Raw genomic sequence first — 14,774 nt, 5'->3', positions numbered from 1 at the left:
CCACCAGTGTAGGGAGTGGCTACGCTGAAGTGTTTCAGTGGCACAGCTTTGATGCTGTAGCGTTTTAAGTGTAGACAAGACTTTAGGCTAAAAATAGCAGTGTAGATGCTTTCCCTTGGGCTGGAGTTGGGCTCCCAAACCCAGCAAGGTGGAGGGTCTTGGAGCGCAGGCTGAGAATGTCTACACTGCTATTTTTTAGCCCCACAAGGCCAAGTCAACTGACCAGGATGCTGAGATTCAGCACTATAGGTTTTTCTTTGCAGTGTAGATGGTTTGCAAACGTGAGCCACTGGTTGCGGTTCTCACTGCACTATGCCATTATTTTCAAAGTTCCTCTTAATTGTAGTTTTGGTTCATAAATCTCAACTGCGCATATGTCTGATGACATTGTAAAATATGAAGGTGTGGTCTTTGCTTAATATCTCCTTAGACTGCAGCTCTTCATGACAGAAACAGTCACTATGTGAACATATACAACCTACATACACAATGGGGGGGGCAGGTGTCAGTTCAGAAACGCTAATTACTTTACTTAACCTCCCTAGTTGGTTTCAGTAGCATCCTGAGGTTCAATCTGGTAGCTCTTGAAGCACTCTAGCTCTCTAAGCCCACGTCACATGTGCGACACTTCCTCTGTGTAAAGGGGATAGCTCTCTGAGCAAAGCCTTGTTCATATTTACTACTGCCCTGTGTATTTTCACTGTAGGTGCCTAACCTGTTCCAGGATGCTTAATGTTATATCAGGGCTGGAGTCAGTCCCCAGAGAAATTCTTCTATATTGGATTTTCTCAAATAGTCCCGAAATGTGAGTTCAGCTCTGGAATCAGTAAAAGCTGCTATAGTTAAAGAACCATTGGGGACCAAAAGCATGCAGTCAGAGGCCTGCCAGCTTGTGTTATGCATATATTCCCATATGACTTTGACAGAAGAGAGAGACACTTTCTCCCCTCCACACCCCCACCTCTCGCCACTTAATACACAGAGCACTGAACTACCAACTAAGAGCCTATGGGTGCTAATCCCAAATTCTTCTACTGACTGCTTTTCACATTTCAGTGCATTTCACACCCCTTATTGACAACTGCTGTAATCACTACCTTTGGGGACATATAATTCCTCCATTGTATAGCTTGGATAACTAAGAGGTTGGACAAGGAGAACCAGGTATAGAACCTAAATCTTTGTCCTATTGCTGTCAGGTGAAATATGGCAAACTACCTCCTGTGTAACCCAAGCTAACACGGTGTGGTTCTTTGGCCATCTGTAGTAGCTAGATCTTATACAGAGGTTTGAGTCTACCATCACCATACTGCTTGGACTGGTTGTTCAGTTCAGCTAATAGAAGCTCATACTTTCAGATGTAGCAGTCCCAGATTCATTCTTTACAGACATCCCAAACAGGGCCAGCCATACATTGGATTGCAGAGTGTATCACCACTCACCCATATTCTAATCCAACTTGAGACCTTACTATTTATCAGTCTAGTCTGAGTTCACAAAAAGTTGCTCTGTGGCTTTGGTGGGAGGTAGGTGTCCAGATGCCAAAAGGAAGGCAGCAGTGTGCATGCTCAGAGGCAGAAACCTAGGTGCTAAGGGAATTTTTAAACTGAAAATTTAGGTGCTGAGTCAGTTTAGGTGTCTACAGGTTCAGCAGGAGTTTTGTGGATGACAGTAGAGCCTAAAACTGGGACGCAGGCACCTAAGTACCTTTGTGCATACTAACCTAATCAACTATAGCATTGTCCAAGAGATCACAAGTAGAACAATGCTAAGGTACCTTGCTAATCCTACAGTTGGAGGTGGTGTCATAGTTACACTACAGCTGCGGATAGAAACCGAGGGTTTCCAGACAACCAGTTTCCTGCTCTCGCAGTTCCCTGCTCTCTCCACACTAATATTATATTTCAGTATGTCCCTTTCTTTCACCTGAATTTAATATCTTGTCTCCTGGTTCTTTGATACTATGTATTTATCATAGTAAATTGCCAGTATTAGGGGGCAGGTCACCGTTGCTTTATCTGCTTGTTCCAATCCCGAAAGAATGTTATCATGACACAAACGTTCTGTGTCGGGATTATATAGAAGCCAGTACTCTCTAATTTAACACTCCCTTAATCCCTTTGTTGGGCATGTCATAAACAGATAGCTAAGGGTTAATGTTCTTTTACCTGTAAAGGGTTAACAACAGTAACCTGAAACACTTGACCAGAGGACCAATCAGGAAACAAGACTTTTTCAAATCTGGGTGGAGGGAAGTTTGGGTGTGAGTCCTTTGTTCTTGGGTCTGTGCCCTCTCGGCTCTGAGAGTGATTTTTCTATCTCCAGGTTTTCTAATCTTCTGTTTCCAAGTTGTAAGTACAAGGATAGTAAGACAATAGGTTTATATTGGGGTTTTTTTGTATTTACATGTGTGTAGTTGCTGGAATCTGTTAAATTGTATTCTTTTGGAATAAGGCTGTTTATTCACTTTTTTTCCTTTAAGCAATTGACCCTGTATATTGTCACCTTACAGAAACTATTTTTAATGTCTTTTTCATTCTTTTTATATAAAGCTTTCTTTTTAAGACCTGTTGGAGTTTTTCTTTAGTGGGGACTCCAGGGAATTGAGTCTGCAGCTCACCAGGGAATTGGTGGGAGGAAGAAGTCAGGGGGAAAATCTCTTTGTGTTAGATTTACTAAGCCTGACTTTGCATACCCTCTGGATGAGGGGGAAGAGAGATTAAATCTCTCGGTACTTGTGTTTCCAGGACTGGAAGCAGGGAATCTCCTAGGGTCGTCCAGGGAGGGGAGCCTGGGAGGAAGTAACAAGGAAACAAGGGGAGGGGGTTATTTCCCTTTGTTGTAAGACTCAAGGCATCTGAGTCTGGGGTCCCCCAGGGAAGGTTTTGAGGAGACCACAGTGAGCTAGGCACTGTATAATTCCCAGCTGGTGGCAGCAATACTATGTCCAAGCTGGTAACTAAGCTTGGAGGTTTTCATGCTAACACCCATATTTTGGACGCTAAGGTCCAGATCTGGGAAGAAATGTTATGACAGCGCATAACCCAGATCACAAGGGCAACACACACAGTTGGCAATAGCTCAGCAGGATTACAGTTTTAGTCCTGAAAGCTAAGAGTAGAATGGCTATGGAAGTCAAAGTTCTCTTTCTGATCCTTGTTCCACCCGCTCTCCCCTCCCCCCTAGCCTACCAGTTGTGGTTGCATCAGATTGGCAGGGCACTGTCAAGACCCTGCATTGACCCTATTCTGTGACACACTGAGAAATGGAAGGTTTCAGCTTCCTAACTAAATCCCTAACACAAAAAGCATGTCAAAAGCTTTCTTTAATGGAAATGAGTAGTTGGTTTTGTTTGTTGAGTACGCTTTTTTTTTTTTTTAAACTTTAGAGGGGGGTCTTTACATGGCTACATGACACAATCTGGAGGAAAATCATTTATTCTTAACCTGTTTGTAGAGAGAGAACAAATAAACTAATACCAGCTAGGCACACCAAGTTTTCCTTCCCCATAACAATATGTCTACATTGCAAGCAGACATTTGCAGCTATCCCATGCCACTGCCACGGGGCTCAGGCTAATGATATGTCCATTTGCAGTGTAGACATTCCATGGACCCTCCCCTCTCACTGAGTCCTAGAGAGTCCTTAGATTCTGGATGATTATGTCAAGGCACAAATTGAAATACCTCTTTGCATCTCCCTTCTAAGAACAACAAACAGAGTTAAAGCCAGATTCTCTCATGATGTAAATTAGCGTAACCAATTGACTTCAGTGGCATTTCAGTGATTTATATCAACTGAGAGTCTGGCCCAAAAGTGTTTGTTTATACCAAATTCTTTATGTTCCACTCATACTACAGCTCCAGAATTATGGTTTAGGAATCATGCAGTCATTTCAAATTAATTCATGTTTAGTTTATAACAGTTTCTTCATTTAGAGAATGATTACCAAGTTTTTTACGTGTTAAAAATGTACACAGATAAAGTGTAAAATCAGAGGCTTATTTTATTAACTGAGTTGAATTCAGTAGCTCTGATTGTAACTAAAAAGACAGTGGAATTCTAATGGAAAAAGTTTCCACTTGTTTAGATGGAGCAGTCACCACAGATGTATAAAGAAGAATTACTATAATGGGGTGGGGGTGTGATGGGATCAAGACTCACCACTGCGGCACCTCCCACTGGTCACTCTGGGAATTAGCTCAGTCCATGGGGAATGCCCTCTTCTGGTGGTGTCCCAACCATCTCTCACCCTCTGTTGGTGTTTGGACCCACATTGCTCCCTTCTGCTCATAGCATCCACTTCAGGACACTGCCCCCTGGCAGTGCCCCCTAGTCCATTCTCATCCCCTTCCAGGAGGGGGAGGGAGGGGGCTAACAGCGCCTTTCACTTTGCCCCAGCCACAGTGGCCAACCACACCCCAAAGTCTAACCCCTTCCATCAGGGATCTGGTGCAGTCCACTATGGCCACTTCCAACAGCCAGGTGTAATACAAGGGGCAAGGGAGGGACCCAGGCCTACCCTCTACTCTGGGTCCCAGCCCAGGGACCCTCTGGCAGCAGCCTTGCTGCCCTCCTTCGCTCCCCTAGTCCATCTATCTTCCCTAGACCACTTCCTGTTCAGCCCCTTTGCACCCTGTGGGCCCTTCTATCAGGGACTGCAGCCTGGCAGGTACTGGGCTGGAGTTCCCTTCTGCTCCCCAGCACTACACTGTCCCAGGTGCTGGTCTCCTCTCTCAGGAGACAGATCTTCCCCTTTGAAGGTCTGGAGGAGACTCACAGCTTCTCTCCTGGGCAGCCTTTATATAGGTCTGAGCCTTGCCCTGACTGGCTCTCTAATAGGCCCTCCCTGATTGGCTGTCACTTTGCACAGCCTGTCTTAGCCCATTCTCAGGCCATGTCCAGACTAGGTATTAAAATCGATTTTAGATACGCAACTTCAGCTACGGGAATAACGTAGCTGAAGTCGAATTTCTAAAATCGAGGTACTCACCCGTCTGGACGGCGCGGCATCGATGTCCGCGGCTCTCCGTGTCGATTCCGGAACTCCGTTCGGGTTGATGGAGTTCCGGAATCGATGTAAGCGCGCTCGGGGATCGATACATCGCATCCAGACTAGACGCGATATATCGATCCCCGAGCAATCAATTTTAACCCGCCGATGCCGCGGGTTAGTCTGGACGTGCGCTTGCAGAGGCTGTGTGGGATCATTGTCAGCCTGGACTTGCCATATGATCTTCATTCTTTATCACTTGAGCTGAGTACACGCTGCTAGCAGTATTAGGTAGGCCTCTCTGAAAGAGGAACCAACAGACCTCCAGGAGAGGAGGAGCCAGACTGGAGGAGAGGGGACAACAGTTGTGGAGCAGTGCAAAGACAAGAAGGGTCTATTGTAAGGATTATAGTCTAGTGACATTGCTAGATTATTTTATTTAGCCTGCAGGCCCCCTCACCACACTGGAAAATAAGAAGAGGACTAGAAGTGCTGCAGATGGTGCAAATTGCAGCTTGCTGTTGCAGAGACAAAGGGAGTTTGAAGGAGACTGTGGGACTTAGTTCCCAGACTTTATGGGTCTGGACATCATTCCAAAGACTGAAAAGGGATATATCCTCCCCATAGAAGTCCTAGGGGAATGTATGTAAGGCCACGTCCAGACTACCCACCGTATCGGCGGGTTAAAATCGATTGCTCGGGATCGATATATCGCGTCTAATCTAGACACGATATATCGATCCCCGAGCGCGCTTATATCGATTCCGGAACTCCATCAACCCCAACGGAGTTCCGGAATCGACAGGGAGAGCCGCAAACATTGATCCTGCGCGGTGTGGACGGGTGAGTAATCCGATCTTAGATATTTGACTTCAGCTACGTTATTCACGTAGCTGAAGTTGCGTATCTAAGATCGATTTCCCACCCGTAGTGTGGATGTGGCCTAAGTGTGTGTGCATAATAATACTTTGCTGTATTCCAGATGTGGCCTCATCAGAGAAGTATGGTCACCTCCGTATGCAGCATCTGTGTGTGTGCAGTACAAAGTCACTGGTCTTTCTTTTTCTTCTCTGTACACATGTGTCTATTTGTGGGTGTGACTGGATGAACCCCATCTGGGCTGACCCTTTTGTAGCAGTTGTTAGAATTTAAAGAATCTCAGAGGAACACCCGTATCTTTTAATATGCTTACAATTAAAAAAAAAATCAGGACACTTTGTAATTCCAAAAGCCTTAAATGAAAATAAGCTGCATTCAGAACTGAGTTAATTGTACTCTATCTATGTCACTTCTTGCTGCAAATCAGTGCAGTTTTCAACTAACAAGAATGGGTGCCCTCCTTGATCCAACAGCCGACATTTCCCCTCCTGTATTTAGTATTAAAGTGATTTGTAACCCAACCACCACCAAAGTTGATCACTTTGAGCAACACCACTCTATCTACTGGATATCTAGGCAGAGTAGATGTGCTCATGTAAATCCTGAAGTCTCTCCCCCTCCCAGCTAGCTGTCAGGGGAGAAACTCATTCAGACCCTGCTTAAATCTACATATACATTCTCTAAATGTACAGAATTCATGTCAAGTCATAGTGGGGCCCAATGCTGCTCTCAGTGAAATTAACAGGGTTTTTGTCCACTGACTGCAATGGCAGCAAGATCGAGCCCCAATAAATGAAAAACACTGGATTCCAGGCTGAAATCCTGAACCTACTGAAGTCAATGGCAAAATTCCTTTTGATTTCAATGGAGCTAGGATATTACACTAAGTAGCTTTGCTATGCACTGACCTGTAATCAGGTACAGTGTAACCACTAGGCAAACTAGGCAGCCACCTAGGGCACCAAAATTTGGGAGCGCCAAAAAAGCAGTGTCTGGCATCACGGGAGTTGGCTGGGCAGGGCAGGGTGGGTGGGGAGCAAGGCCTCCATAATAAACCCACCCCCGCAGCGAGGGGCACTATGCAGGACTGTCAGTGGGAGGCTGCGGCTGAGGGATGGAGCTGTTGGGGGAGGCAGGGCGCAATCCTGAGTTCAGGTGAGCTTCCCCCTCCAACACGATGCACCTGGGGCCAGGTGCAGCCACCTCAGGGGGGAGGGAAAGTGAAATTAAACCCTACAGCTCAACAGAGGGGAAAGGGCTGGCACAGGTGCCACTTCCAAACACCGACATCCCCCCCAGTGGCACTGTACCAATGTAAGGAGCCGGCTCTGATCCCCAAGGAGATCCTCACCTGCTCCCTGGGAGAGCCCAGCTCTACTCTCCTTGCCTCTGGGTCCCGCCCCCCGCAGGGCAAAGTACTCAGAGCCTGGGAAAGTTTAGAGACTCTGCGATCTGGGGGCATTCTCAGCCTCCTTCTTGCTCATAGGTTCCCCTGGGCCAGAAGAGACTGTTGTGATCATCTCCTCCAACCCTCTTGCATTAATTCTAATGAACAATGCCACATTATGCAGTATTAATTTTTGAAAGTTTTAATAAGTGATGCTCCGGGGGGGAGGGGAGCGCAAGGTGGAAGTTTCACCTAGGGTGCAAAATAGGCCCTGCCTGTAATGGTCTGCTTTGGTGCATGATTCAGAAAGATATGCTGCCTGAAAGGAAACAAAATTACTGGTGCAATCATGTGACATTACAATAATATTCCATGGAGTAAACTAGAGTGTCTTTGTTCGCAGCTCTTAGACACTCAAAGTCTCATGATGACTTCTGCAATGAATGGTTCAGCGGATACAAAATAAAGTGTAGAGAAAAATAGAAAGGTAAGATTCATTTTTTTGAAGTTTCCTATCACTTTAAATTCCAAAATTTGGCATTTCTAGTATCAGCTTTTTACAACAAAAAGAAGAAATCGGCTAATGCAAGATTTGGAATTTGATTGGAGGTATTAAAGATTTCAGATGGTGCAACACTGAGGTCATTACGGCCTCAATCCTGTCAAGCTATGCTTACTTGTACCTGCTGTGAGTAGTTCCATTGAAATCACACTACACAATTTAAGCATAAGCGTAAGTCTTTGATCTAACACTGGATCTCAGTAGGAAAGAGCAAAAAGAAAACGTACCTATCCACCTATCAATCACATGTAGGGAGAAAACCCAAGTATCTATAATATTCAACTAAACACCAAGTGTAATTTTATATTATTCATTAGGTCTTTTCAATTTTCTATTGTATCTTAAAACTTAAAGAATTGAGAGGGCTTTTTTTTTCCAAATTGTAGACATTTTCAAGAAAGACAAAATCCTATTTAAAAATTGAAACATTTTGGTTGTAAATAGTATAGTGTTTTTGCAGCGGATGAATTCACCTTCCCATTTGTTCACATTTGGAAAGACATGCCATTTCATTACACCTCCAGTTTTTGCTTTAATGGGATTTTGGGGTGTGAAAAGAATGCAGGAATGGGCCCTTATTGCACAGGGCAGTCCTATCCCAAACTCACGGAATGAGAACTTTTGTTTACATGACTTTTAAACTCTTGAGCTCAGATACACAGAGGTATTTCAGCACTTAAATCCCATGGGATTTAGGCACCTAGATACATTGGAGGATTTTTATTGTTATTCTCAGATGGCATCACTGCATCCAAACTGCACTACAGAATCACTAAAAAGCATTTCCCCAGGTTTCTCCACACTGAACACGAGGGCCATCTATACGGCTATAGAACTATTTATGCCTAAGCATACATACCTTGTTTTACTGAAAGCAGGGATCAAGTAAGGTAACAGAGAAATAAGCACCATATAATTCCTACTTGGGGAAATACAGCTTTAAAAAAGCAGCCCCATTTATTTTCCAGCATAAACACCACTGAGCTTCATACCATCTTTCCAGCTAAGGCACTGAAATACAAATAAACTTTATTAGCAGGTAAGGCAGCCCCCCTGTTCCAATCTCTTTACTAAGCAGTATTACAATGAAGTACAAAAAGATTCAGTGCACTAAGGTGTGTAACTAAAGAATGTCCTTTGGAAAACATGTGCCTCACTTGCCTATAGGATATTCAGCTATGGAGGATGGAGCAATATCACTCTTGTGCATTTATGGGTCTGTCTATACTGTAATCAAAGGATGTGATTATAGCTTGAGTAGACATACTCCCTCTAATTTAGCTAGCTTGGGTTCCAGAACAATAAACCCTCAGTAGCGTGAGCTTCCCCCATGAATAATTACCCAGGGTTCTAGGCAGGCTCACACAAGCCACACTGAAACTCTGGCTGCCACAATTTCACTGCTCCTGGGCCTGACCTACATTAAAGCTGGTTCAGGAATGCCACTGGACCTACAGACCTACCCTGTGGTTACAGTATAGACATATCCTCGATTTTGTCCTTTCAGACTGGCAGGTGGCAAAACTAAGTGAGGAGTGTGATCATGTGTTCAAAAGGCCAGAAGTCATCCTGCTTGATCACAAACGGGTGTAATTTTCCAGAGGCTTCTCATCGGTAGCAACAGCACTCTCTGCTCCTGCCTCTGTCTCCACTTTGACAGCTGGATTGAGCCTTGCAGGGGTGTAATCATTTCTTCTCATATCTGTGGGGGGGAACAAATTCAGTGACATGGACAGTAACTGTTTGGAGAATATACACAGACTAAGCATGAGCCAGACCCTGAGGGTGAGAGTAAGGGGCACGTGAACCCTATATTGTGTATTGGGTGAGAGGGAGATGCTGCACTGACCTGACTCTTCCTAAGAGACGTCAGACCAGAGTGGGAGGAGATGCACTAGGAGAGGACCCATGGAGAGGCAGAAGAGGGTGGGGAACTTACTCAGATGTATTCTCCAATGTCCTACACTACTAGTTAATCATATGCAAGTCCTGCTCCTTCTTCCCCCATCCCAATATCCACTGGCCACAAAGGCAAGCAATCTGAAAGATAATATTACAACTCCTGATTCAGAATGAGGCAGCTATTGAAATCAAAGTACTTTTCATTAGGAAAAAAAAAATACATAGATGGCAACTCTCTCTCTTTCATCAGACACCATATTACAACACTTTTCACTCAGAACTGCAATTATTTTTGACACTCTGAGCCCCGTAAAACAGATCTTATCTGCATCACAGTGAAAAGTACATTGCTAACAAATACAACGTATGTGATAGGTGGCTCCAAATATATGGAAAGCAAAAGCTGTGATGTATGGAGCCAGGTTTGAAGGCAACATCCGCAAGCAGAGAAAGACTCACGGAGATCTCTCTGGGGGCTGGTGCATTGCTGATTTTTACGAAGTTCCTCAGATCCTTATTTAAACACTAGAAAATATTGTTGTGAGAAATGTATTGATCCCACGGGAAAGTGATCTATTATTTTACATGGAGAAGAAAATAATTGAATGTGTGTTTAATGGGAGGGGTTTACATCATGAACTCCAGATCTCTAACTGATGGCTTCTAATTTAAAAGTGACAGCCAGGCAAAAGAAAAAGGGAAATGGAGTGCCAATCAGTGCAGCGCAGCTTCACCTGTGCATGGAAAGGGAGCTCCAGATCATCAGCTTTACTCGGGAAAAGGATAATGTGTCAGTATTACTTAATCACAACCGACCAGAGCTCTGAGTAAATACCCGTCCTTAGTCATTTCAGGACCCTCGTTATTTTGCAGTTAGAACGTTAGACATGGACTGGAAATAAGTCACAACAGTATGCCCATTGCCCAAGATGCCACCCATACCAGCTTCTACAGAACACTGTTCTTAAGATGGATTTGCTGAGCAGCATATAAAATTTTGCAGTTCATACCAGGAAGTTTCAGCTTCCTGCAGCAGGAGTTACAACGGTGCTTTGCAACGAAGTTTTTAATTGCATGTTCCCCTAGGTTTGCTGGTCCAAACACCATCCTTCCAGACCTGGAAGAAATAACAGAATATCAGTGAACTGAAAGTTAAAGAAAAGATGCTCTTTATGCATTATCCCCTGGAAATCTACTCTTTAGAATGTAATGGAGCTGTTTCAGGGATAAGTTATTCAGTGAGACCAATTTTTCTATGTAACAAATCAAAGCACAATCAAACGTTTTTAAATAAATGGGGTCAAACCTTGTCTCCAGTGCACAACTCAGGAGATTAATGAAGTTATCCTCCTTCAACTCAACCTATGGAGGTGTACCAGGTTACTCCCTGGCTATTTCTGTAACCTCAGAGGTCCAGCAGTACCATTGGCCACTGTGCTCTGTCTCCACTGGGGGAATCCCTGGTGGATCTACTCAGTCCCCACTAAAACCCTTTTGACAGAATTGTGCTCTATGGTGCTCAGAGGGCATGGGCTCCTGGTGTGGACCTTCCCCCATGTACCCGACAACAGGACCAGCATGGTTGTGCTGCACCAAGTATTCTCCAGGCCTACAGATGAACAGGATTGTAGGAGACATTAGGGTATAAACCGGAGCTACCAAAGAGGTGAAATTCAATGTAACTTTGACCTGATTTAGGAACAGATCATTTAAACAAATACAGTTCCAGCATTTGCAAACAGAAAGAGGTTTCCTAAAACAAGCAGAGCTCTATTTACACCAACACCTGCCAGAAGTATAGGACTGTTAAGAATACAGTACATTGCTAGTAAACAAGGCTCTTCAATTATCTGCTTCCAACTGTACTCATTTCTGTATTCCTACACTTTCTGGGCAATTCAGCAATGTAACGAAATTCATTTGTGGAAGCATACAGCATATTCTGGATGAAGCTGACAAAATAACAAATAGAAGTAAGATAAACCAGACATGTATTAGAAGAACTGCATAATTATAACAGATTCTTAATGTAGTCTGAAAGATCAGTGTTCATTAATTTTAATATTTCTCCACCATTATTGTCGAGGATTTAATTGACATTCTAGACATCACGGAACAGAGCACACAAGGAACACTTCCAAAGAAACTTTATGAAAGCTAATATTTTATTTTAATGACATGCAGAGTGGAAACAACACATTTTAAAATCTGAAATCAATTATAGCTCAGAAAAGCAGGCCTGAAAAAAAGAATCTGACTCTCTCAAATCTCTACTCTCCATGCAAAAAACACATCAATCACCTCCAAGGAGAGCAGCTTTCAAAATATATATATATATATATATATAAAATGAATCTCCATTTCCCCTGGAGAGAAGTACAGTGGCTACAATGGAGATATGCCAAACCTAGAATGAAAGGCCTGATAACTTAATTTCTGGCTGACAAGCAGTGACTGTTCTCTAACTCATTCAAGGAAATAACACAAGTAGGACTCTTTCTAGTGTCCTCAATGGCTCCTTAGTGCCACAGAAATAGAGTAGAAGCTGCATAGATTAAAGTGCCATCAAAGCACTTTGAATAACACGGTACGTGGTAGTCATTTCTGGCTTTTGGTCCAATCTGGTAAAGTGCTAACAAGTTTCAGTCATAGGCACTCTTGTAAGTAAAACAGCATGCCTGTGCTAATGCACAGTGTGAATCTATCTAGTCCTGTTCCCCCCTCCACCCTCGCACCCAGTGCCTAGTTGGCAGTGAAATTGTTACATCCTGTCAGGAGCACCAGGAGGCACTATTCAGCAGAGAATGCCTCCCAGATCTCTGGTGTACAGGAAAACACATGAGACTGCAGGGACTGAAACTGTGTCTGGACACTAGCCCTGTATTTTCCTGACAATAAAGTTTCAGCTATTTATATTTGGGGCTGGAATCCAAACTGCATCAATTTTCACACTGCACACCCAGGAGCGGCGCCAGAGTTTCTGACACCGTAGGCAGAATTCGGGAGGCGGCATTTTGTGCGCTCCCCACGGGGTGCACGAGAGCTTCCGGTTCCACTCCCATCGTGCTGCCAAAGAAGGACCCTCTGCCGAAGTGCTGCAGGCGACAGCAGCAGTCATTGAGCTGCTTAATTGCCTGCCACTGTTTTCCACGGCACATCAGCAGAAGGTCCTTCTTCGGCAGCATGACAGAAGCAGAACCGGAAGCTCCCGTGTACCCTGTGGGAAACACACAAAATGCCACCTCCCGAATCCAGGCGCCCTAGGCAACCGCCTAGGGTCACCTAATGGAAGCACTGGCCCTGTGCACGCCTCATGTGCTGCACACATGGGTCACATCCTTGGCTGACTTTGATCAGTTTAGCTCTGTTGAAGTCAATGAAGCTCTGCTGATTTACAGCAGCTAAAGATCTGGCCCTGGGTTTAGTATTGGCCACCCTTTCTAAATACTTCTGTAATTTTAATTACTGAACTAGTGTATAGAAAACTAGAGAAATAGCATCAGACCATCATAGGGGGGTAGGTTTGGGCATTAAAAACTCCATTTTAAAGGCAATGGTAGAATGCATGAAAGTAAAGACCCATTATGAGATAATGGTATAAATCTCCCACACAAATTACTTTAAAAATGAACCCCAGAATCAATGGAACTAAATAAACAACACATTAATAATAATTAAAATGATTATTAGTAGTAATAAAATATGCATCAGCCCCATCAGTCAAATGTCACCCACTCTCTTCTGGTATCTAAGAGAATGTGAGCTCAAAGATATGCCTTTGAGTCTTGCTAGCAACTTTTCAAGCGGTGTGCAATTTTTGGAGAAATAAGTCATCGATAAATGAAAACATAAAACAGACCCCGATACTGCTGGAATTTTTCCCTGGTGAGTGAGTGAAGGAGAAAGTGAAGAGTGCATTTTAAATAAATAAATAAATAAATAAATATTTTTTAGGAAGTATCTCTCTGGAATGATCACTTTACACAAGTATATTGCTAGCTGCTTCATTGTTATAATCTCTCAGATCACCAAGTCAAAACAATACTGTTTTGCTCTTGTAGTTCTTAAGATTTTCCCTAACACGTGAAACGCAAGCTGGGTTTTTTGCTTCATTAATCAGTGTCTGCTATAACTCATCTTTAGGTAGCAAATTGAATACCTGACTATTTTTGGAGATAACAGAGCAAACAAAAAGGATTTTGTTTAACCTTTAAATGCAAACTATATAACTCGCTTTTATTAATCTGGGTGTAATGCTTTAAGTGCTCATAAATGATGCAAGGTACTTAACCCTTATTAACTGGAGTACAAGATGTGTGGTTCCCATCTGTATTCCACTGGGGTACACATGCATTCCATGTGCCTGAGACTGTAATACCCATTGGTCCATGCCCTTGCTGATGCTCTGTGCTGATTGCGTAAGGGGAAAAGTGGATCAATGCCTCTCCAGTTCCTCCTCTTACCACAAAACAGAGATGATCCTTAGCAGAGAAGAAGGAGGGCACATAGTGGAATACAGATAGGGACCACACATCTCGAAGAACTCTGGTTACGAAGGGTACGTAACTTCCTTTTCTTCTTTGAGTGCTCGTCCCTATATGTATTCCACTGTGGGTGAATGACAAGCAGTACTCAGTGAGAAGGAGGGCGCGATGATGGAGGAGGTCTGGTTGTTTGTAGAACCACTGCTTTCATTCCACTATGGCAACAAACAGTTGAGGTGACTTTCTGATCTGTTTTCTTCTCGATAGGTAAAATGCCAATGATCATCTCACATCAAGGGAATGAAGTCTTTTCCTTTGCTGGCAGCACGGGGTTTTGGGAAGAGCAGAAGTAAGTGGATAGTCTGGTTTATGTGAAATTCCAAACTACTGTAGGGGTGAATTTTGGATGTAGTCATAGCAAGACTTTGTCTTTATCCAATAGTGTGTAATGAGGATCTGCCATTAGGAACCACAGTTCACCTACCTGCCTGGCCAAGGTGATGGCAATGAGGAAAGCAACCTTCATAGACAGATGAAGCATTGAACAGGTAGCCAGGGGGTTGAAAG

The 14,774-nt window shown here is 43.7% G+C and overlaps 1 protein-coding gene across 2 annotated transcripts in view; it reads right to left on the bottom strand.

Moving 5' to 3' along the window:
- Positions 1–8,806: 8,806 nt before the first annotated feature.
- TRPM6 (transient receptor potential cation channel subfamily M member 6) overlaps positions 8,807–14,774 on the bottom strand; it is an 82,756-nt gene continuing 76,788 nt past the window's right edge. For both annotated transcript variants that reach the window (XM_030567350.1, XM_030567351.1), the window contains 2 exons: positions 10,734–10,840; positions 8,807–9,523 (listed from right to left, as the gene is read on the bottom strand). In XM_030567350.1, the coding sequence (XP_030423210.1) occupies positions 9,399–9,523; positions 10,734–10,840 (232 nt within the window). In that variant the 3' untranslated portion in view covers positions 8,807–9,398. The remainder of the gene's footprint in view (positions 9,524–10,733; positions 10,841–14,774) is intronic.

This window comes from Gopherus evgoodei, chromosome 6, assembly GCF_007399415.2.
Source record: "Gopherus evgoodei ecotype Sinaloan lineage chromosome 6, rGopEvg1_v1.p, whole genome shotgun sequence".
Lineage (NCBI taxonomy): Eukaryota > Metazoa > Chordata > Testudines > Testudinidae > Gopherus > Gopherus evgoodei.
The sequence above is the reverse complement of the archived record's forward strand: the minus strand, read 5'-3'. Positions and strand labels throughout refer to the sequence as shown.